Source organism: Homalodisca vitripennis, chromosome X, assembly GCF_021130785.1.
Source record: "Homalodisca vitripennis isolate AUS2020 chromosome X, UT_GWSS_2.1, whole genome shotgun sequence".
NCBI classification, from domain to species: Eukaryota; Metazoa; Arthropoda; class Insecta; order Hemiptera; family Cicadellidae; genus Homalodisca; species Homalodisca vitripennis.
Window position 1 is genome coordinate 61,668,914 of NC_060215.1, and position 23,674 is coordinate 61,692,587.

General features: G+C 32.7%; 1 protein-coding gene across 7 annotated transcripts in view; it reads left to right on the forward strand.

Annotated features, from left to right (window-relative positions):
- LOC124369058 (condensin complex subunit 2-like) overlaps nt 1-23,079 on the forward strand; it is a 122,751-nt gene extending 99,672 nt beyond the window's left edge. For 6 of the 7 annotated variants that reach the window (XM_046826767.1, XM_046826765.1, XM_046826761.1 and 3 more), the window contains 5 exons: nt 4,618-4,722; nt 7,244-7,351; nt 14,801-15,022; nt 19,963-20,013; nt 22,620-23,079. In XM_046826767.1, coding sequence (XP_046682723.1) covers nt 4,618-4,722; nt 7,244-7,351; nt 14,801-15,022; nt 19,963-19,986 — 459 coding nt within the window. In that variant the 3' untranslated portion in view covers nt 19,987-20,013; nt 22,620-23,079. The remainder of the gene's footprint in view (nt 1-4,617; nt 4,723-7,243; nt 7,352-14,800; nt 15,023-19,962; nt 20,014-22,619) is intronic. The other variant, XM_046826768.1, reaches the window with a different exon arrangement.
- Nucleotides 23,080-23,674: the final 595 nt, after the last annotated feature.

Sequence of the window (23,674 nt, forward strand, 5' to 3'; positions counted from 1 at the left end):
CCAACAGAAGTGCTTAAATACGCTTGAAAATCACTATTTCTAAATATACTACTTATATGGGGATGCTGAATCTCGAATCCAAAGAAATGTATTCCCTGATGACTACTGATCGGCAGTGCTTCGAAGTTCGTCCTCCGCAGATCTCTGAACCGCAATGCAGGACAGCAGTCTATCCCACGGTAGTGCTGTTTTGGTATTTATATGTTGTCTTTGTTTATTCCGTATTGGATATATGTATTTTCCAAATATCACAGATAGGGAAGTTATTAGGTATGCACGATGATTCGTTGACACATCGAAAGACACAAGAATTAGAACTAAGGAGCTTGAAATAGGTGATAGCGATAAATCAGCATTGAATTTCTCGGATATCGCTAGCAACAAAGTGCTAGAGCACCAAAGCTTTGTGGCATTCTTTGCAAATACAGCTGGTGACAATTAACCGTCACGTTTGAACTCGACGTAAGGGTTAAATACAGTATTACAGTTGTTTATTTGGTTTGAAAATATACTAGAGAATCGGATATTTTCCAACGGGGGAAAAACCGGGAATTTGAAAAGAGGTTTTGACTGGCCACCCTGAAAAACCTCAGCTAAAATTCTTGCTATGTTTGTTTGTTACTATTTCATTGTTGTAACTTTAAATGAAGACTACATTTAAATTTTTAGTTAGAAGGCAACCTCTCTTCGTAGGTCTTCATCTCAGGAATTTTAATAACCTGTCATCCTGTAGTCTTCAAATTTTCTGTTTTTGTATGGTGTTTTTATTACTCAAAATTACTATCTTTCTCAACAACCGTGATGTTGTAATGGCAAAAATATTTATAAGGTATTTGTTATGAGCTATAATCACTAAAATATTTATACTTCTCCACTTCATTATAGTTTTAAAAAAGGTTTCATTGTTTGTTTTACAATTTTGTATGATATATTTTGTATCTGTTTTTCTTCAAAGTGAGCAGTTTTAATTTGTTAGTAGTTTTTTGTTTTTATTTGAGTTAGTAAAACTCTGTAATCTGTTTGTAAAGTCTCAAAATTACGAATAGATTGCAAGATGTTATGTACACCTTGCTATTTTCTTATTGCAAACATGTTCGTTCCAATATTAAAACAGAAGCCTTGAGCAAAGTGTATTTTCAACAAAGCCACTGTTTTATACCAAATAATATGTACAATAACCTAATATTTTTTTAACCACCAAGTGCTAATTACCCTTTATATATAAAATCTAAAAATACAACTGCCACTATATACTTTCCCAAGATGTTTATGTACAATAGAGTTAACCCTTCCTGGGTCAATGACGGTTATATACGCCTAACTTAACTGTTCCCGGGGGTCATATGCGTATATTTACGTATACACTTATTTTGGCCAAGCATCAAATGCGTGTATATATGCATAATCATGTTTTCGAATATCCTTATTGTTTGCAGTTGTCAGCTATTCCAGCTAATCGGGAACGTAATATAAGTAGTTTGGCGGCAGTATGGTTGGAGGGGGGGTGGTGCCGGAGTGGCTTGAGCTGCTTGGGGGGGAGGGGCTTTAGCGGCAACTGAATGAAGGTCATTGTCGGTTGCCTCTTTGTTTACTGAGTCGCTCTCCACTTGGCGTACTGAACTGAAGTTGTTAGACTGTTTCATACTTGGTCATACCTATTGAATTGATGTAGATGAAATTTATAATGTACGTTGCCCTAGAATAAGTCATGAATATTTTATTCATACATCCCACCCAGTTGTACTCCTAAAAGTAAATTCGCAATCAGTTCTGTAGTTATTGAGTGAAGTAGTTTAGTGGCAGTAAGGTGGGGGAAGGGTGTGGCGTAATGGCTCGGGCTGATTGGTGGGGGGAGGGGTTTTAGCGGCAAGTCAAGGTCATTTTCGGCTACCTGCCTCTTTGTCTCTCTGTTCTCAGTTGCTCTGCACCCTGCGTACTGAACGGTTGTCTTTGTGTTGCTGTATTGCATAATGGCGCGCAACCCGGACGATCGTGACATAATTGACTGGCTTGACAGGTCAGTATCAGAAGGTGATTTTTGTTATGAGTCTAATGGTGATGAAGACATGGACGTTGATGAGGATAATGGGAGTGGACTAGAGGGGATAGGAACATTGAGTGCAACCGAAGGAAGTGGGGATGAAGGATCTGTTGCCGATGCCGCTAGTGGAACAAATGGGGAACAAAGTGATGTGGTGGGTGATAACAGTTTTGACAATGATGACACTCCTGACGTGTGGGTTGACATTACACATGATGACAATGGACCTGTATTACCAGAAAGCTTTGATGAAAATACCACTCCCTTAGAGTACTTTGGTTTATTTTTCGACGAAATACTGTTGGATGAAATATGCAAAGAAACAAACTTGTTTGCTAATAATCGCAGAGCTGGAGTTACCAGCCCCAAAAGTCGGTTCAAAAACTGGACTGACATGAAAGTAACAGACCTAAAAGCTTTACTAGGAGTGATTTTGAATATGGGTATTCATCCTAGGACTGCAATGAAAGATTATTTTTCTGTCAAATGGGTTGATCGAATGCAATTTTTTGGAGATGTTTTCTCTCAACAGACATTTTTATTGTATTTCTGGAACTTACATTTTTCGCACGAAGCTGGTACTGCAAACTAAAAAGATGTAAAGTGGAGACCTTCAAGCATTTAGAAAGAAAAATGTCGCTGTTCTTTGTTGGAAAGATAAGAGACCTGTTACAATGTTGACTACAAAACACAAGGCCAGTAAAAAAGACATGACACCAGTTCCAAGTAGATTTCCTGACCAGCCCCCAATAATGAAACCAAACTGCATAATTGATTACAATAAACATATGGGCGGTGTTGACAGGAGCGATCACTTTGTAGCCAACTATCAGTTCATGCACCGCAGCCGGAAATGGTACCGAAAAATGTTTTTTTGGATACTTGAGGTAGGAGTTGTAAATTCCTATATTCTGTGTAAAGAAAAACAAACAGCTTGTGGAAAAGTGCCCATTACGCACAAGAACTTCAGACTAAAACTGATTGAACAGCTTGTATCTGATCGTGTTGCTGCTAATTTCAATCACCCTGAAAAGAGAAGACCTGGAAGACCACCAACTGCCGAAGCCAGAGAACCACGGCTAGACGGAAAACTTCATCTCTTGGGAAGAGACGCAAAGGGTCATCAATGCCATGTCTGCTACAAAAAAATCTGCGAAAAGAAACTATCTATTTTTGTAAAACGTGTCTCAAACCGTTCCTTCACCCAGATAGCTGTTTCGAAGCTTACCATACCATGGAGGACTATGTGAATGGACAGTGATAAATCTCCTTTGTCATATGATTAGTTTTTACTTTATTTGTTTTGTATGTTAACCCTAATCATGTAATACAGACTAATTTTCAATCATAAAATGTATTTATTACGCTAAACCTAAACATCAATTATATTTATATACACGTGTCAATTCGTGGAAGAGTCAATCACGCTTATATACGCATACTGGTCTGTCACACAAAAAAAGGCGGGAAAAATTATTTATGGATAGATTTCCATTTTTCCATGACAGGTAAGCAATTTAAAATCAAATTGAGTAGTTTTGGTCAAAAAATTTTTTTTACCCCAACACATGAATAATAGGCAATCTAAGGCTACAGTAAGTTGACCCTGGAAGGGTTAACCTTCACAAGAGAAGAAGTTTTCAATAACACGAATCTCAAGGGGTCCATTAAGATTTTATGCTATTGGAGAATTTTTCATTACAAGGTTCTCTACTTTGAAGAAGGCAAAACTTTTTTACTTTTACTTTCACTGGCATGTTAATATTTCTCTTCTTTTTTATTTCTATGTCAGTAATTTTAAGCTAGGCGCTAGGTTTTAAGTAAAACTGTTTTCCTGTTATACATGTAATCTGTTGGAAGATTTTAAAAGTTTTAAAATATTTGGTGTTTTTTTTCCAATGACTAAAGGCTCAAATGTTCTAGCTTATCTCCAGTTTGTGCTTTTCAATGGTTTTAAGGTTTTAAAAGGCAAACACTTGTAAAATGTCAATTTTGAACAGCATTGAAAATATCTCCCATTCATTTCCCTCTGTGAGTCAAAAAAGTGTGTCTTTCCACTCATTGTAAAGTCTCATCCACACTTACAATTTCATCACATAGTTAAAAAAAAACATTCTTTTATTTTTAATTTTACAGTCAGTCACTTGTTATTCGCTCTAAAACCCTATAGTTCCTTGAACCATTGAGCTCTTTTTAGAAGGACTTGTACTTACATTGGCTCATTTCAGTTTTGAAAAAACATATCCTTCAGTGTTCACAAATTCTTAAAATGTTGCCCTTTTATAATTTGCAGAAAGACCATGTCCGTCTTTATACATTTATCGGTCCTGATGTTTTCTCAGACATTTTTTATTTGGAAAACCATAAAATCAATTTTTGTTTTGAGTGCCCATCAGATTATGGTAATTTCTGTTGTACAGATTTATTATTTCTGCCTGAGGGAGATGAAGAAATATTTGTTATTGAAATTACTAACAGCATGAAATTGAATTATTTTTTTATATTGAGAATCCTAGACTAGTTACTCCACTGTATCATAAAATATAATGTAATAATTTTATATATATTTTTTACAGGTTAAATTTGACCCTATCAAATATGTGGTAAGACCGAACAGGGTTGATATGCAGCACTTGAAGAGTGTTATGCTAAATATTATTCTTGAAGCCATGGAGGATCAGGTGAGAAAATACAGTATGTTTGTAAAATATTGTAGTTCTAAAAAAACGGCGTGTGTGTGCATGCACTGTATATTATATCCTTAAAGTAATTTTTTCTAAATTTCCTTGATTTTTAAGACACATATCATAAGTAACAATTTTACTTAAATTTATTTCACAATTAAAAGAAGGTAGTATCAAAATTAAATAAGTTTTAGAATGTTAAGATATTAATAAGTAGTTACAGGAACAGATTAATATACTAACATGTTCTGTTAAAGCCCAGTATAAGATTAGGGTGTGACAGCCCTGGTCCTAGACATTCTTTAAGTGATTTGTATTCATTTAAGACATGTAACAATGACACAGAAGCACTGTACTATCAAACATAAAGGCCTAAATAGAATAAGATGGTATGGAATAAATTATATTTATAGTCAAAACGTGACTAACTGCATTTTATTTCTTAGTTACTTCTTCAGTCAACATATTTGTTGTTTTGACTGTAATTTCTATAAGCAAACTGACGAAGCGGTAATGAGGTCCCCATTATCACCTGTAGCAGAACCGCTATGTATATTTTGAGAAGATAGCACTGGAAGGAAACTGAAGTTATAGGTTCACTATGTAGATTATGTGAAATCATTACAAAAGTTAAGTATCAGAATGTGTCACATTTCAATCAAAATTCAAAATCGGCTGAATTTCTTTACATCCAAAGAACAACTGATAAAAGAACAAATTTTTGAAATACATAATAAGAACTGTTTTAGACCAGTAAAGGACAAAATTCCACTGTGTTAAGCTGGTGTCTATGAAATGCCATGAAGTTGTGTGGCTCTCTCTACATCGGAGAGTTTAATGAGTTTGTGAACACATTAGGCACTCAAAATATCAAGATATGGACAAAATCTGCCTTAGCAGAACCGAACAAAACGTCCAATAAACTTTTACCAAAGAAAATTACTTGCTAAAATTCTATATCACTATCCAAAAATAATAAGAGAAACCCTAAAAATAATTAACAAGGAAAATAACTTCAAGATAAAAGATTATGCAGATTAACAAAAACTTGGCAGTCATATCGATTGCTGATTAATCAGACGGATTGGATTAAGCTACAGCCAATAGCGATATAGCCTAATTCACTCACCTGTGCAAGTATATTACTAGTCCTGTGCTAGTTTTAGTCCAACATTTGTTGAATGAAGATAGTTCTCCACAGCGAGGCCAATATATTTAAAATAATATATGTAAGAATAAAATTGACTTACTAGTTTTTTCTAAAACGGTACTTACCAAATACGTTTTGTATTAGTTTTCAAAGTAGTTTTAGATTTTTTTGTACATAATATTACGTTATTAAAAAATGTTTTGACTTTTCTGATATTTGCAAATTTAAAAGAAATTTTTATAGGTATTTACAATTGAACACATTAACTCCTTAATGTCTCTCTGTAAATTGAAAAATGATTAGTTTTATTTATTGGTCCATTTTAATTACAGCAAAAATAAAATATTTTTTTAAGCTAAAACTGTACTTTTTGGCTGTTTTATTTGTAGAATGTGACTTAGGGATATGAACCGTACTTAGGTACGATGAATGAAAATTGAGGTGAAACACTTGCACACATGATATACATTATTTACACACACTCGTTTGTGAATGCCATTTTTAGTAGTTTTTCATTATGGAAAACCTTCAAGCAAGAAGCAGTGCACAAACCTACATTGCAATCGCACATTAACACGATTTTCGTTGTACGTTATGCTTTGTAAACCAATCAACACGCCTACACCATATCACTGCAAAACAGTAAATTACATACTATTATGTATTCCATCGTTTTTCCCCTCGTTGAATTGCCACTCGTCGAAAATTAAAATGAAAACAGGTCATTGTGCATGACAAATTATTTTATCGGTGTCCTTTAATCACAAGTCAGAGATTAATTAACTCTGCAAAACCTGTTATTGGGTTAAATATGTGTTATGTATTCCATCGTTTTTCCCCTCGTTGAATTGCCACTCGTCGAAAATTAAAATGAAAACAGGTCATTGTTGCATGACAAATTATTTTATCAGTGTCCTTTAATCACAAGTCAGAGATTAATTAACTCTGCAAAACCTGTTATTGGGTTAATAATATGTGTTGAATATATTTTATTTAAATTAAAACAATTATTAGATTGGTTTAAATGTAAAATACATTTACACTTCTATAAACTGGAACCTTCTGTTAATCTAGAGGGACACCAGCAAATGTGGGACTTTCGTCTGCATCTTTTAGCATTTTCTATTTAAATATTCAGTCAATCAAGAGTAAACTAGATTTACTATGATGACTAATTTTTAAGTAGTAGTATTAAATTGTTATATATTTGTAGTATGTATTGACGATTATTCAGCATTGGCTTTAGGAGAAAGAATTTTCTTTATACATTTCATATTATGTTGTTAGGAAATTTTTATAAATGAAATTATTGAATTTGAACAATGAATTTAGAAATGTTTTGTTCTAATACTAACTTTGAAATAACAGGTGCAATCTGATCTTTTAACACATACTGGCTTAATGAAGAAACATCCAGAGGTCGCATGTTTGGACAACATAAATACAAATATTGCTAGTGATCTGATTGATCTTAGTGTAAGTCAATCTCATATATCTAATCTTGCTGGGTTATTTGCACAGTTTTATAGATATTCTGAATTAAAACATAGTGATAATTGTAGGTTAATCAGAAATACTAGAAATGTAAGCCCTACAGCATTTCCAAATTTTAAAATAAATTTTCACAAATAAACTGGGCAAAACCAGATGACTTTTTTCTTTAATGACAAATTTATTTGATGAATGCTGTAAAATTAAGGAAGTAAAAGTAAAACTGGGTGGCCAACCCGACCAGGAAAATTGGGAATTTAACTGACCAGGAAAATTTCAAAAACAGTTTTTCCGTTTCCAAGAACTTATAAAACCAAGACTTAATTCGACAGCTCCTTGAATCAATAAGTGATTAATCTCGAAACATTGTATTTTACGCGACATGGGTTGTGAAATTGTTAATGAAGATCGATATATGTTCATGAGCTTCATCTGAGGTTCTGCTAATGTAGTGGAGTATATTTTGGTTAGTTCTACTCCTGTGCTGTGGTAAGCCAACCCCCCCCCCTCCCTTTAAAACTTAACTAACAATGCATTGGACAATTTTAAATCGGCCGACCGATCGTTCAGAACTTCAGCACTAAACAAGTGGTACACATTAAGAGGTAAAGTATAGTGACAACAAACGGGTTTTTTTTATTTATTGTTTAGAATAGGCAGCGTTTAAGTGGCATTGTGTGGTTACACCCTGCTACTATCTGTCATAACTAGTGTCTGAGTTTTCCCCATATATACAACACAAACATTAAACTTTAACTCAATCCAACGCTCACCGCTTACTGCTCGTATTACGGCCAAGGCCTCGGTTGGTCTATGAACGAGTGCTCCTCATACACGTTCCGATTGGTCTTCAGATTACACAGGTTAAAATAAAGAAAGTGATTTTATAAGGGAAAACTCATAATTATCCAATAATTGGAATATTTTTGCACCCGTTTAGACAAAATTTGTACAGTCAGGCACAAAACTTGTGAAATTTTTTGTCATTGTAAACGCATTTTAGTCGTGGCTTGGATGTGACCGTGATATCATAACATAGCATCACTTTCTTTCATTGAAGGAGGAACTCTTCTTATTAGAAACAACTATTTTCTATTATTTTATAAGATAAAACTCACAATTATCCAATAATTTTAATATTTTCGTACGAGGCCTTTTGACATCATAGATCAGGTGTAAATCAACATTTCAAAATAGTATAAATATTTTACAGTTTAAAATAATTATCAGCTGAGTAAAACTTAATACAATATTTGTATAGTTAGAAGTAAAATAAAATAAATATTAATATATTACTTACAAAACCTTAGTAATAATGCACAGAACTAAGAAATATAAAAAGTATAGCAGCTTTCAATGTATATTATTTTAACTAAATTAATTAACGGTTTATTAAAAATACATATGAGGAATTTATCAAAAACATCAAGAACTACTTAAAAAAGTGAACAAGAAGAAAAATGAAACTGGCAATCCATGAGTTATGGTCCATTTTATAAATAAATAAAAAAGTATTTATAAAACATGTTGACATGAACATAACATTTTGCACAACAAATTATATAAATAATCTAATTGTAAATTCAAAGAATAAAAAGATTTAGATGAAAATAACAATGGATTTTACAAAATTAACTGTGAGGATTGTGATAAGATTTACAATGGCCAGACAATAAGAACCCTAAAAAAAAGGATATAAAAAAGAACAAAAAAGATATTATAAATGACGATCACATCAGTCAGATGATTCAAACTGTTCAAACCAAATAGTTCTATGTGTATAACGGGTCTTATGCCATGTTGTTTCGTAGTACATGACTATAGTCTAACGAACACGTTGTGACGAACCACAGCCTTTCGTGCATTTATTTACTTTGTAGTTGTGTTGTCGTGATAGGGTAATTTTATTCTTGCATTATCGTAAAGGCTAACACAAAATATTTAGGAGGCAGTAATTGATAACATTAATTGTGTTCGTATTCTGGGTGCAACTGTAGAAGGTACTATTCTGTACTGGTTTCTATGTACTTATTCTACAGATCGCGAATAAGTTAAATTAACCGCACTTCGGTAAATTCCGTAGTAGATAACTTTCTGATGCATTATTCATGTATTAGACGTCAGTGGGACATATATTCCTTTCGCAGGGCTACCACTAACGATGAAAATCTTGAAAAGCGTGCATTGATGCATGAATTTTGGACTCCGGGGAACATGCGTGAATATGTGTGAATTATAATAATGTTCCCGCAATCTTTACTAGGGATGGATCGTTTCCAACACTCGATATCGCGGCTCTTTTCACTCCATTCTGATACCAACAGAAATGCTTAAATACACTTGAAAAATCACGATTTCAAAATGTCCTACTAATATCGGGAAGCTGAATCTCAAATCCAAGAATAATTCTATTCGCGAACGACTACTGATTGGCAGTACGCAAATTACCAATTGTTAAAACTTTTTTTGTGCTTTCCATATGAAAAATGTAGATTGTATAACCAAATTAACACACTACTGTAGTTAAAAAAAAATATTTTTGCTAGAATTAGTTTGTTTTCTTTTTTGTTTTTTTACACATCTTCGAGAGTCTACTCCGCCTATTTGTGGACAAAAACTATTGGGAATACGCAAATTGCTGATTGGTAAAACGTGTTTTTGTAGTTCTTGGTGTATAAAAACTATTTAGGAACCTATAGTAACAAAATACTGTGTTTTATAAATAATATTTCAATTGATGTTTATATTTCTATGCCTATATTTATAAAGACCATCGTGTCTGCTGGTTCTATGCGCTGACGTTAGCTGCTCAGTGGGAAACAGGCGATCGCTAATTATATTTTATTATATGACATACTTTGTGTTGTTTTACATAAATAGATTTTCTATAAATGTAAATATATCCATATATTTTGGGAGCTTATTTTATAATCTACCATTTCTAGTGTTTGAAAGAAGGTAGACTTGTACTTTTAAATATATTGATTCATTTCCCTGAATCTCTGCAAATTACTTTAAAGTAGCGTGGTACTCTTAGGCTTGCTGCCCCCTCCCCCAAGGATAAATGAATTAAGTAGAGTTCATATATGAAAGTATTTGATGAAGTATCAGATGGACCGACCTTGTATATCGGTGAAATCATTGTCATGTACCGAAAGTCCATTCACCACAAACCTCTGATCCGCAATACTGGACCACAGTCTGTCCCACGGTAGCGCTGTGTTAATATTTATTTCTTATCTTTATTTTTTTTTTCGTGTTGGATACATGTATTTTCCAAACATTACAGAAAGGAAAGTTGTTAGGTATATACGATGTAATGTTGACATATCGAAAGACACAGTGATAAAAATGAAGGAGCTTAAAATAGGTGACAGTGATAAATATATTTAAAAATATATTTCTCGCATTCCGCTAGCAACGAAATTTGGATTTGGTAGAGCACCGCATTTCTTGCAAATATAGTTGGTTACGATAAATCGTCACCGCTGCACTTGGCGTAAGGGTTAAATACAGTATTACAGTTGTTAATTTGGCTTGAAAGAAATCAAATTCTTACTTTATATGATAGGTTTAAAAATATCAGGGGTAATGAAATTATCTATAACATTTATTGTTTGGTAGCTAAAAAATATGTAATCAAATTGCTCAAGCAAACAAAAAATAGTAAATGACAGTTATATTAAAAGTTTGTCTAAAAAATATAAGGCTGCTTAGAATATTATTAAAACTTAAGCATACAATAGAACTGGATACTAAGATATAGTTCTTTATTTGAAGGTTTTTATTGACAATGGAAGGATTGAAAGGATAATAGGATTTTGGACTTTTGGGATAGTTATATGTTATAAAATGTATAACATTGTATGAAAATATTTTTTTACCTGATGAAGGGAATAGATGTCAGTCCTCGAACCGTTGTGATATACATTTTGTAACATATAACAATCGCTAATATCAGACATACTGTTATCCTTTCAAGATATAGTTATTGATTCTAACTCTTGTAATAAATATTTTGTTAAGACAGTCACAAAATCGAATTTAAAAAATACTACAGTATATCTGATAACTATGCCTTAGAATTTGTAAATAATTTTATCATAGATCGTAACATAAGCTTAACATTTTTAAATAGCAGATCTCAAATCAATGTAAAGAGTTCATTTTGAGCTTCTTCGTTACCAAATCTTTTCAATCTCTTCAGACGAACATGACTCCAGGTTCCAGGAGTCTAGTCTGTGACAGCACTAGATTCCAAACACTGCACTAAGAGGAAGTGAACTGGAGCTAAATTCAACATTCACATTGAATTAACCCCTACCACCATAGCTAAGTTAATATGCCTACTGTTTTGATACAATGTAATACATTGATTCATTGATAATGCCAGTCCTTAATTCCAATGTTTGCTAAATTAACAGCTCAGAGTATTGTTTGATGGTAAATATTACTTAAATAAACTTTAAGAGATTCAATATTATATAAAGGATGGAGTTTTTGTAATAAATTGCGTATTGTATAACTTTTTATTCAATGACAGTTTGGTTTGTGTATTTCATTTATTTTATTAACCCAGATATGCCTAGTGACCTATATTTAGGACACTTGTAGTGTTCTCCATAAAGCTTACTTCTGAAGTAGTTTCCAGCTTTTTTCCAACAGGTGGCAGGGTGGTTGCTGTCTTCAGTAAGAGCTACTGAATGCATCTGAGCAACAATCAAGTGAATGCTTCAACTAGTTTGTTTCTTTAGACTAGTTTACAAATTTAGGATTTCCAATCAACTTCATGAGCTCTGCGCCATGTGCGAAAAGTAAGTACAATACTATTATTTCGTAGTTTTAAACCTATTTAAGTACATTTCCTAATAACTGACTAACTAGTTATTACATTTATCTTGAAATGTGACCGTTCTAAATTCAGGACCGTTTATAGGTTATGTTTGGAATTGGCCCCGTCCTACATGTAGTCCAGTAGGCATATGTACAACAATAATGCTTCCCACTCTCAAATGAGTTTCGACCCTTGTATTTCAAGTCGTGACTTAGTAATTGGGTTAAACTTTTTGTTTTAAGCATCAATACAATTTTTTACAGTTATTTTATAAAAAATTCTGAAAAACCCTTGTTATTTATCGTACTTTGAATTTTTTAGGAACTTGAACCTTCATGAAATTTTGACGATGCTAGAAGATGAAGAGATCCAAGTGCCACCTGATGAAGAAATTGGCGTATATATTCAGCCACCAATCAATGCAAATGATGATGTCACTGATGAGGATTCTGGGATGAGGACATGACTTCAATCCATCATCTTCCAGGAAACCAAACTATTGGCCCCGGCTGAAGTTTCCCAAGAATATTGAACTGAGTGACAACAAAGATGAAGAGGATCCTTCTTTATCACAACCAACCTTACCCTCTAGTTCAGCGAAGATGGACATAGCACAGCCACCAAATAAAAAAGTAAGACGAATTCAGAATTTCACTGAAGAGAAACCAGCAAAAAAGGTTAGTAAGCCATTCACTAAAAAGCAGTACAAATGGGTCAAAGAGGACCTAAAACTAGATGATACTATTTGGAGTAATAGACAGGAAGTACAACAAAAATTAACACCAATGGAACAGTTTTTCTGTATTTTCGATGATGATATTGTAGATTTATTAGTTGAGAAAACAAATCGTATTATGCGGCATTACATAACCGTTTAGGTGATGTAACTGTCGATGAAAATGAAATGTTTCATAGGAGTATTGTTGTTGAGTGGTTATGTTCCATTACCTCGAAGACGAATGTTTTGGGAAACAGCTTTGGACACTCGCAATGAATTAGTTGTAAATGCAATTTCTAGAGACAGATTGAGTTTATTATGTCAAATTTGCATGTTTGTGATAATGACAACCTCAATGCTGATGACAAGTATGCAAAAGTACGTCCATTGTTTGATGCATTGAACAAAACATTTTTTGATTACGCACCACATGAGGAACACCACTCAGTTGATGAGTCTATGGTCCCATATTTTGGGAGGCATGGGTTTGAAACAATTCATCAGAAACAAACCTATTTCGCTATGGTTACAAAATTTGGGTTGGTGCTACACCCAATGCTATGTAGTTTGGAAAGACCCCTACCAAGGGAGCAGCCACACCTTGGACCCTCAGTATGAACACTTGGGCCTTGGTGCCAGTGTTGTTTTGCAGTACTGTGATGTTCTGAAGAAGAATGGTGATTTCCCTGTACTTCTTGTATTTTGATAATTTTTTTTCTGGTCTACCTTTGTTTGAGAAACTGTCCCAAAAGAATATAAGAGCTATTGGTACGGTGAGAGAGAACAGAATAGCAAAGTGCCCACTGACTGATAGTAAAGATTTGAAAAAGAAAGAAAGGGAACTTTTGAATACGAAAAGTATGTGATGAAAATTTAATTATTGCAAGATGGAATGACAACAGTATTGTCACTGTTGTTTCAAATGCTGTTGGTGTACAACCCATACATCAGGTAAAACGCTTTTCACTTAAAGCCAAGAAACATGCTTTCATCCCTCAACCAAACCTCATACACCAGTACAACAAAAAAATGGGCGGAGTGGACCGGTGCGATCAAAATATGAGCCTGTACCGAATCCAAATCAGAGGTAAGAAGTGGTATTTCCCCTCTGATCTGTGACTGCATTGACAGTGCAGAACAAAATGCCTGGCAACTTCACCGCCATGCGGGAGGGAACCTTGACCACTTGTCTTTCAGACGCAGACTTGCCTGTAACCTGCTAGAAACATTTGGTAAAGGGTGCGCGTCAAAGGCTGGACGCCATCGAAACAATCAAAAGTGGACTCCAGGTTTGGACAGATTGGACCACCTTGTTGTTCCTCAGGAAAAGCAAACGAGATGTGGGCATTGCCATGCCAAGTGCACTACCAGATGCCAAAAGTGTGATGTTGGTCTTCATACTAAATGTTTTTATTGATTACCACACAAAGCCATAAACTACAAATGCACTTACTAAAAATTTTATTTAAGCTTGTTTTATATATCTTTGTTAAAAACACAGTTGAATTAAGTACATAAAACATATATATCCAATGTAAATGTAACCCTTCTAAAAATAAAAAGCATTTTTGGAATATTTTAGCATTTCACTCATATTTTTCCTACTGTCCTATATATAGGCCACCCATTATTTACTAAACGACGATGAAATTTTTTACAATTATTAGTTAAAATGTGTTGAAGAATACATTTATAGTATAAAAAAACTGTAGAATTAAAAAAAATTAAAAAAAAATAATTCAGGCATATCTGGGTTAAGGAGGATGAAAATAATAAACAAAGTCTTAATGATTGGAATACCCCTTTAGTTGTTTGCTGATGATAGATCATATTCAGTGACAGCTCTTATCTTGGTTCTAACAGAGTTCAATTCAATTTCCAGGAAAATACGCCTCCAAGTAAAGAAGGAACATCTAGTCAAGGAGTTATGTTAAAAGATGTGTACTCCAAACTGTGTAACACAGATGCACTTCACTACCGTACCAGAGAAGACCTCAGTTTTGCCATGGCTTTCCAGTGCCTCCTCATTCTCACCAATGAAAATGAATTTTCACTGGTTAATTCAGAAGATGGTGACGTTGTTATTAGCCGCAGCTCTGTAGAGGTAAGCTAGTTATTGTGATCATACAATATTCTTAATATTGATTATCATTGTGATATTCATAGAAATAGCATTTATTTATAAACTGCTGAATATTTTGTACCTAGAAATCAAAGTTGTTTGTGTGTCTAGAAATGCTTTATTCTCATATCTAGCAGCGAGTACAATATAGTCATTTAATTTACTTTTTATTTCCAAATGTTAAATAACGTTCTGTACAGAATGGACATTGGCAGTTTTCATTTTTAAAAAGCCAATGTCCGTATAGTATGGATGCTCAGCTTTATTAAGCATACAGGCTGCATGGTTAACCAAAATACCTCATGTCTGGACGTTGTGACCTTAAATTTCAAAGCTCACAGGTGGTCTGGTCTAGAATCAGTGCAGACGGCCTTGTCTGTCTATGTTTTGCCTAATTGTAACCTGATTCTAGATTACTATTATACTCAGTATTAAAAATAGTGAACAAAATCTTTTTTTTTTTGTAAATTTTATTTTACATACATGTAAAATAAAGAAAAATTGCATATTTATCTAAATTATAGTAATGATCCTCAACATATTCTAAATATAAATCTAAAACAAAATAAATCCAACTATTGAAAAAATTAAAATATTACATAGTGAACACTGATTTAAAGTTATGACTGTGACACTATAAATCTAACATCTGTTTAAATGGTTCATATGTATATGTTTACCTATTTATTTTAGGGAGGTTATTCAATGTACGCTGAAGATGGCTTAATGCCGACACCATGTGTATGTAAAATAATTTTTTTTTTAGGGTTTTAGTTTCCAATTTTTATACTAGTTTGAAAGATAGCCCTACATTGTGGAGTTAATAATATAATACAATTATACCATTTATATGTTATTATGTTTTATTATATTCCAGTAGTGTATAAAAATTAAGGAAATAAACTAGGTACTTCTGCAAGAAATCTGAAAAGAGAGTTCAGCAACTAGCTTTAGTGCTCAAAACACAAAGTTTTTTGTTTTGTCTGTGGAAATAGTGTACATATAGTTCTGAAGTAAATATATGATAGTAAGTTTGATTTTATTCTAAAGTAAAGATACTTATTGAGCAAAACTATATATAAAACAAAACCAGTACAGTATATATAAAACAAAAGCTTGTAACAAGTTTGCAAATCTAGATGTTGTTGAAAATTTTAAATTTTGCTGTATTTTCAATTTGAAGAAAGATAGGTTGCCAATTTTTTACTTTAAAATAGATGTAGAATATTATACCCATCCAAATTTAAGCATCAGATCTTAAATTTAAGATTATGTAGTCAATAATTTTTTTAAAGTTTTATGTACTTATTTTTTTTTTTGTAAAGCAAATATAGTTTTGAGTACACTCATAATTGTACAGTTAATTTGAAGTAAAATAACAATAATATGAACTAGATAATAAAAAAATAAAACTTGATATTGAAAAATAAAAATGTTAAAGTGTTTTAAGTAAAAGTGTGCATTATGGCAAAATAACGCCTTGGCATTTCTTGCATATGTGAAATATGGCCAGCACTTAGGGGGTTAATCTTTGTAAATGGTTAGACCACTTCTAGCTAGTTGAAAATTGAAATTACTGATTTTTTATTAACATTTATGTTTATATTTCAACGTCCCCTCACATTTTCTTCATTCAATGCTGTTTAAATGTTTACATCCCTTCCAAATAATTTGATATTAAATACGTTTCATAACCGTTGATTTTAATATTATTTATTTTAAAACTTATACTATTTCAACTTTCTGTTGTTAACTACGAGGACCACTATTTTTTTCAACTTCCGATTTCTATGAGGCTAGATAAGTGGCAGGTCCGCGGAGTGTGCAGTAGTCGATCATGTATCTTCCTCACTACATTTGTCATTGCCAAGTTCAAGTAGCCATTTTGCACTGAGCTGGAGTTACATAAACATGGCTCTGCCTTTATTGATTCTCCCGCCAAATGTGAATTGAGAAGTGCTATTTGTTTCTTGCAAGCAGGAAGGAATAGTGCAGCAGAAATCTATCGGAGATTGTGACATATTTTGGAAAAAATATATGAGTGATGGTATTGTGCGTGAATAGTGTTGAAAGTTTAAAGATGGCCGAACTGATATGCCATCACTACAGACAGCCTTGTTAAATGAGTTGACAAAGTGCTCATCTAAAACTGTGAGTTCATAGTAAGTTTTATTTTATTTAGAATTTTGAGAAATCGCAAGATATCTTTACTCTGTTGTTACAGAACATTTAAACAATTTGCGCTCGCGGGGTGCAAAAGATATTGACTGACACCCACAAAAGTCGCCAAGTGGCTTCAGCTTTGACATTCCTTGAATTTGTTATTCATCCATCTTCAAACTTTCGACACCATTCACACACAACACCATCACTCATAATCTTTTCTCTGTAAACACGGCACACTCCAATGGATTTCTGCTGCACTATTCCTTCCTGATTGCAGGAAACAATTAACACCCCTCAATTCACATTTTGTGGGAGAATCAATAGAGGCAGCCATATTTATGCAACTGCAGCTCAGCGCACAATTTCATGCCCAAATTATGAAAAAGTAAGAAAAAAAAATATTTTCTGTAAAAATGCTTTTATTTATACTTTGAATAAACACTTTTAATTAATTATTTTGAAAATCCATTACAATTTAAACATTTAGGAAACTGTGTCCATATGGATTCTGTAGGAACACAAGTATCCAATATCAATTACTTTGTCACTACACTATTATTTTCCCATAGGTGCCATATGGCACTAATTTACAAAAAAACTGGTAGATACATAGGAGAATAATAACAATAACATTTTGTATTTTCATAAACAATGTATTATTTACAATATTAGTCAAAATTATTACAGATTGCAATATACACAGTTACACACTAGTCACAGGTTTACTGGTCTAAATTAAATTGAATCCATATGGCACCTACAGACAGGTACAGCAGGAACCATGACGTTTGAACAAAATAACTGAATCCATATGGCACTTACAGGCATAGGAAGAACTTCACTACCATAAAACAATGAACTTGTCATGCCTATAGAATCCATACGGATTCAATTATACTTTGGGTGTTTTACAATAGATTATACCACTTATCTTAATTTTATGTAAGTAAATACATTTGTGAAAACCTAGGCAACATCATTATATTTTTCCCAGTTTCCATAACAATAGTAAATAATTCTAACTTATCTCTGAAAATGATGAATCCAGCAGTTGATGTAGTAGCTGTGAGTTCAGCTGAACAAAACCATTTCTTTTGAGAATTTACAGGTCTGCCAACATGAAAAAAATCATTTTCCCACCCAAACATAAAATTTACCCGTCCCCAGAGTTAAAAATCTGTAATATTTCAGATGTTAGCTCTAGAAAATCAGAAAGAAACTGAATCCATACGGAGCCTATGGGCAGGAAAGGGTTAATTCGGGAGTGACAAATGTTGTAGCGGGGAAGATGCGCGATTGACTACTGCACACATTGTGGACCTGCCATTTGCCTGTTAACGTAAGATTGGATGTTGAAAAAACACAACCCTTGTAGTTTTATTGCTTGTTACTAATTTTTATAGTTGTTATTATTATAGAACTACTATGCCCCCCCCCCATGTAACAGGTAGGTTTTGAGACTGTTTTAGGCACAGGTTTTAGTTGTCGGTTTTTTAAACCCACAAACGACTTATTTTTACTGTTAGTAGTAAAATTTCTTAGGATTGCAATCAGTAACTGGCAAAATGAATAAGATTGTAGGATGAGTAATGAGAGAAATGTAAGTAAGGTTAATATAATTTGTTTTTTAATCACTTAGCTTTCTTGATGCTAACCAAACTCGACATGGCTGATAGTTGATTCCAATTCCTCCAAGAACTACTAACTGAAAATTACCTACCAGTTATACAATTTCTCTAAATTTACAAAGACTTTTCAACCTGCCATGTACATAGGAGTGTAAAATAGTTGTGGACCAGCTCATGAATTTGAAATGGTTTAACTGAAACTAAAGTGAAACTACATGACAATGTTATGTCCTACATTTTGTTATACTATCAGTGACATCACACTCAGCAGGAGTCTTTGGAAAACCATAAACTTAAACATGGGTCAAGAATCTCAATCAGTTTTGCTGGCAGCACAATACGTTTAGACAAATAAATTATCTAGGAACATTGGCCAGTTTACAATTTACAAGTTGCATCTCCGGAAATAAGTCATTCACATTTACTTATAATGCTATAATTCATATTTGAACTGGTTAAATTGAAATTTTAAACATATTTTTGTCAACAATACTAATTTATTGTAATTCCTTGTGGTGTATAAACTGTGTGAATTTTATTGTAGTAAATATTAGTTTATGTTAATATCCAAATGAGTTTTCTTGTACCTCATTATAACAAAATGGAATATTTTTTTTTCATTTATTTATATCATTCCATTAATTATTGTTAATATTATTGTAATAACAATTATGTACAATTTTATAAAATATTCTGTTTATTGTAACAATAATGTATGATGTTCAGAATTAGTCTGAGTGAGTCTCGTCACCTTGTAATTTCGAGTCTCCTGTATGAACAGAATATAAAAGTTGTACTAAACAAAAGAATCAGCATTTTTGCTCTTGCACAAAGATCCTAATTATTACTTTCATTTTTTAAAGCTGAGAGCTACAATGTTATTTATAAGTTAATTTTAATATTTTATGTTTGATATTACATTTTTGGATGAAAACAACCCATACATTTTTACCCATAAGGGTTTAGTTTCTGTGTCAAATTAAAAATATCAAGAAATATTTTAAAATTACATTCCCCGTATTTATTTTTTATATAGGCCATCCATTTGAAAATTAGATACAACACAATAGAATAACACCAATTACACAGGCAGTTCAACCAATGTAATCTAATTTGTTATTATTGCAGGCATCAAGCAGTCAAGAAGATTGAGAAGCCTGAGTTCTAAATCAGACTGAAGTAATATATATGTTACCCATTTTTTTAGTTATGTTAATGTTGTATATTCTTAATTTTGTACGAAAAATATTGTTGCTTTATTTTAAGTGTAGGGCTTTTATGTCTTAAAGTATTGTATGTATTAAGTGTAGGGCTTGTGTGTAGGTTGTCACCACCCCTTTTTCTATATTGGCTGTTTATTTACAGAACATCTTATTTAATTGAATCTTTGAAGTGATAACTCTATTTTGGCTGTGAAAAACGTAGAGCCTTGGAAATTAAAACCTTTTTAAGAATTTTTTTTGGGCTGCATTTTAAATTGTGTAACCAATTAAGAAGTGAACAAACAAAATCTTAATAGTCAAGCCTGTGTTTACACAAACCTTATAAACAGAACTGATACATTTAAATCTCACGGCCGTAAACAAGTTCAAGACAAAAACTGATAACTTAATTTAAAATAAATCCAGATTAATGTTTTACTCTTACTCCCATGGCCATGGATACCCTAGGTGGTATTTGGCCTCGCCAACCAGCTGCCTCCATCTCTCCCTGTCTTCACAATCCCCCTGACCCGCTCTCAATTTCCGCAAGTCCTCCACCTGGTCCTTCCAGCGATTTTTGGGTCTACCTCGAGGTCTTCTTCCAACTGGATTGTGTTTCCAAACCTCTTTAATCAGTTTATCATCCTCCCTTCTCATCACATGGCCTGCCCACCGAAGTCTCCTGCTCTTTGCTTCTCCTACAACGTCTGGAGATTGAAACATCTCTCTGATTTCTTGGTTGTGCCTGATTCTCCATCCATCTCCATCTGTAATAGGTCCGAAAATTTTCCTCAAAATTTTATTCTCGAATGTAACCAATTTCTTTTCTGCCTGTTTATCTATAATCCATGTCTCTGCTCCATAAAGAAGAACTGGTCTTATAACAGTCTTATATATTCTTAATTTTGTTTTGTAAGACAGTAATTTTGATTTTAAAATACTATTTAATGCGTACATGCTTCTATTTGCCAAATTTATTCTATTTTGGATTTCTATTAGTTCATTACTCTTTGAATTAACTATTGCTCCGAGGTATTTGAATCTTTCAACCTGTTCGAATTTATAGTTCAGTATTTCCAAATCTTCTCTATCATTATTTCCTCGCCTAAAATAAATCAACTTTGTCTTAGCGTCGTTAATTTCTAGTCCTATTGACCGGGTTTTGTCTATTAATATTCCTGTCATCTCCATCAGTTCATCTCTGTCATTGGAAACTAACACCACGTCATCCGCAAATGCCAGTGCTCCTATCTTAGTTCCAATGCTTATACCTAGTTTCCTATTTCTTATTTCAGGGCTAAATTGAACAGTAATTTTTTAAACCCACAAACGACTTATTTTTACTGTTAGTAGTAAAATTTCTTAGGATTGCAATCAGTAACTGGCAAAATGAATAAAATTGTAGGATGAGTAATGAGAGAAATGTAAGTAAGGTTAATATAATTTGTTTTTTAATCACTTAGCTTTCTTGATGCTAACCAAACTCGACATGGCTGATAGTTGATTCCAATTCCTCCAAGAACTACTAACTGAAAATTACCTACCAGTTATACAATTTCTCTAAATTTACAAAGACTTTTCAACCTGCCATGTACATAGGAGTGTAAAATAGTTGTGGACCAGCTCATGAATTTGAAATGGTTTAACTGAAACTAAAGTGAAACTACATGACAATGTTATGTCCTACATTTTGTTATACTATCAGTGACATCACACTCAGCAGGAGTCTTTGGAAAACCATAAACTTAAACATGGATCAAGAATCTCAATCAGTTTTGCTGGCAGCACAATACGTTTAGACAAATAAATTATCTAGGAACATTGGCCAGTTTACAATTTACAAGTTGCATCTCCGGAAATAAGTCATTCACATTTACTTATAATGCTATAATTCATATTTGAACTGGTTAAATTGAAATTTTAAACATATTTTTGTCAACAATACTAATTTATTGTAATTCCTTGTGGTGTATAAACTGTGTGAATTTTATTGTAGTAAATATTAGTTTATGTTAATATCCAAATGAGTTTTCTTGTACCTCATTATAACAAAATGGAATTTTTTTTTTTTTTCATTTATTTATATCATTCCATTAATTATTGTTAATATTATTGTAATAACAATTATGTACAATTTTATAAAATATTCTGTTTATTGTAACAATAATGTATGATGTTCAGAATTAGTCTGAGTGAGTCTCGTCACCTTGTAATTTCGAGTCTCCTGTATGAACAGAATATAAAATTTGTACTAAACAAAAGAATCAGCACTTTTGCTCTTGCACAAAGATCCTAATTATTACTTTCATTTTTTAAAGCTGAGAGCTACAATGTTATTTATAAGTTAATTTTAATATTTTATGTTTGATATTATATTTTTGGATGAAAACAACCCATACATTTTTACCCATAAGGGTTTAGTTTCTGTGTCAAATTAAAAATATCAAGAAATATTTTAAAATTACATTCCCCGTATTTATTTTTTATATAGGCCATCCATTTGAAAATTAGATACAACACAATAAAATAACACCAATTACACAGGCAGTTCAACCAATGTAATCTAATTTGTTATTATTGCAGGCATCAAGCAGTCAAGAAGATTGAGAAGCCTGAGTTCTAAATCAGACTGAAGTAATATATATGTTACCCATTTTTTTAGTTATGTTAATGTTGTATATTCTTAATTTTGTACGAAAAATATTGTTGCTTTATTTTAAGTGTAGGGCTTTTATGTCTTAAAGTACTGTATGTATTAAGTGTAGGTCATATAAAGAAGAACTGGTCTTATAACAGTCTTATATATTCTTAATTTTGTTTTGTAAGACAGTAATTTTGATTTTAAAATATTATTTAATGCGTACATGCTTCTATTTGCCAAATTTATTCTATTTTGGATTTCTATTAGTTCATTACTCTTTGAATTAACTATTGCTCCGAGGTATTTGAATCTTTCAACCTGTTCGAATTTATAGTTCAGTATTTCCAAATCTTCTCTATCATTATTTCCTCGCCTAAAATAAATCAACTTTGTCTTAGCGTCGTTAATTTCTAGTCCTATTGACCGGGTTTTGTCTATTAATATTCCTGTCATCTCCATCAGTTCATCTCTGTCATTGGAAACTAACACCACGTCATCCGCAAATGCCAGTGCTCCTATCTTAGTTCCAATGCTTATACCTAGTTTCCTATTTCTTATTTCTTATTGCACCAAATAATATAACTTCCAAGTGGTACGATTATAATATTTAACTTTCAAACAGGTATTAAGTACTTTGAATTAAATTTTTAACTAATTTTATTATAACGTAATTTAAAATATTTTGTTATATAAATGTGCAATAAAAATTGAGTGTTTCATTCACCCTAGATGACATTGGGGATAGTTTTTGTATGGTTGAGAGCCAAATCATTTTGGCTGCAGTATTTTTTGTCCTAGTTAGTTAGGTGATCGAATCTTTGTTGAGTTACTTTGCACTGTCATTGTGTAGAAGTAGAGTGGTGTCGTCTGCTTACATAATGCATTCAGACTTAGTGTTTTTATTATCATGCTAGGTAAGTCATTTGTGAATAAAGCATAAAAGACCGGACCAAGCACTGACCCTTGGGGTACTCCTCTCTTGACCAGCTGAAGCTCT